The sequence below is a fragment of the Monopterus albus genome, unplaced genomic scaffold, assembly GCF_001952655.1.
Source record: "Monopterus albus unplaced genomic scaffold, M_albus_1.0 scaffold332.1, whole genome shotgun sequence".
In the NCBI taxonomy this organism is placed as follows: Eukaryota; Metazoa; Chordata; class Actinopteri; order Synbranchiformes; family Synbranchidae; genus Monopterus; species Monopterus albus.
This window is the reverse complement of record NW_018128212.1, coordinates 498,107-499,901: the sequence shown is the minus strand read 5'-3', so window position 1 is coordinate 499,901 and position 1,795 is coordinate 498,107. Positions and strand designations below refer to the sequence as shown.

General features: G+C 48.3%; 1 protein-coding gene across 2 annotated transcripts in view; it reads left to right on the top strand.

The window, feature by feature from the left end:
- The first annotated feature begins 6 nt into the window (after positions 1-6).
- LOC109974396 (ribonuclease inhibitor-like) overlaps positions 7-1,795 on the top strand; it is a 12,358-nt gene continuing 10,569 nt past the window's right edge. For both annotated transcript variants that reach the window (XM_020624576.1, XM_020624575.1), the window contains exons 1-2: positions 7-354; positions 454-627. In XM_020624576.1, the coding sequence (XP_020480232.1) occupies positions 218-354; positions 454-627 (311 nt within the window). In that variant the 5' untranslated portion in view covers positions 7-217. The remainder of the gene's footprint in view (positions 355-453; positions 628-1,795) is intronic.

Here is a 1,795-nt window from a genome sequence, read left to right as displayed (position 1 = left end):
GGCACTGAGGTCCTGACTGATGTCACAGAGTCCACCTCAGTGGATGTGCTGCTGACAAACCTCATCAGGGGGAACCTGCTTCCCTCTGCTCACCTCTGGATAACCACACGACCTGCAGCAGCCAATCAGATCCCTTCTGTGTGTGTGGACATGGTGACAGAGGTCAGAGGGTTCACTGACCCTCAGAAGGACCAGTACTTCAGGAAGAGGTTCAGAGATGAGGTGGTCGGCTCTGGTCTTCATCTTACTGTCATCAGACAAAGATATGGATGTGTTTGACCTGAAGAAATACTCTGCGTCAGAGGAGGCTCTTCTGAGGCTGCTGCCTGTGGTCAGAGCCTCCAACAAAGCTCTGTACGTGCACATAGACCAGTCCAGGTTAAGTTGATCTTTGTCTTTAGTCAAGACAAAAAGTTGATGTTTGTAACTATGGTTTTGCTGGTTTCCCTCCAGGCTGAGCAGCTGTAACCTGTCAGAGAGAAGCTATGAAGCTCTGTCCTCAGTTCTCAGCTTCCAGTCCTCTAGTCAGAGACACCTGGACCTGAGTAACAACGACCTGCAGGACTCAGGAGTGGAGCCGTTGTCTGCTGGACTGGGGAGTCCACGTTGTGAAATGGGAACTCTCAGGTGAGGACTCAGCTTTTTCTCTGTGTTCAGTCCTTTTTACTGTTTCGTTCCAGGTGAACTTTTTTATTGATCAGAAAGTTGTGGTTTCTTTAGCTCTGTTGCCTCATTGAGTTAATCCCAGTGTCTGGTCTTAAGTTCATGTGAGCAGCTGCATTGGAAATATGTCGACTAAAACAGATGTTGGCAGCTAAAAGAGAAGAAACTGAGGATTCCAGGGGCCTTCTCAGTTCATCATTTCTCAGCATTTCTGACAGTCTGATCAAAGACCTTGTGGTGGCTCACAGACTAACAGAAAACCTTCCAGTCCAGTCTGTGGAAGCCACCAGGCAACCAGTGTCAGACTTTAAGATGGGCATTATGTGTGCTGTCCTTCTGGTCTGGGGCAGCACTCATGCAGCAGGACTCTGGATTTTGTATGAACTGGAGCTTTGGTGGATCAGAGAGCAGATTGTTCCAATAGTCTGGCCTGCTAGTTCTAAAAGTCTGCATTAGTTTCTGTGGTGCTCAGACACAAACATGGCCTCACTGTCGCAGTGTTCTTCCAATGATCAGATGCTGTTTCTGCGACAGCCTACAAATGAGATGTGCAGGAAGTTCCAGTCAGAGTAAAACCTCAGTGCCAAGGTTTTTGGTGAGTCACTGGTCCCGGTGTGGTCAGGAGGCACGGCCACATAGAGCGGAGTGTCATCAGCATATCTGTGGACAGAGATGCTGTGTCTCCTGATGACACTGCCACCATGACTACTGACCTCACCGTCCCTGTCTCCTCTGTAAACCCTGTCATCTCCCCTGGACACAGCTCTGTCAGCAGAGTGAGAAACACTCCGACCATGAAAAGCCTGATTATAGTTCCCAGAGACACAAACTGGAGGCTGGAGGGTTGGCTGCCTTCTAAAAAGACCCTGAAGGGCTGGGATGTGGGCTCAGGCACAGTTCATGGCTTTGAACAAAACAGCAGTGTTTTAGATAGTTAAAGTGCAGCTTTAAGAACAAGGACAGGATTCCTGACAGTGTTGATGCTTTGAGACTTTGATTCCATCACTGCAGCTCAGAATAACATGATGATGAAGACTCTGTGCTGATGGCTGGAAATCAAAGCTAAGGCCTCTGTTGTCTCTGATTAGAAACATCATCCAGCCACTGTTCAATATCTGCCATGACTAGAAAT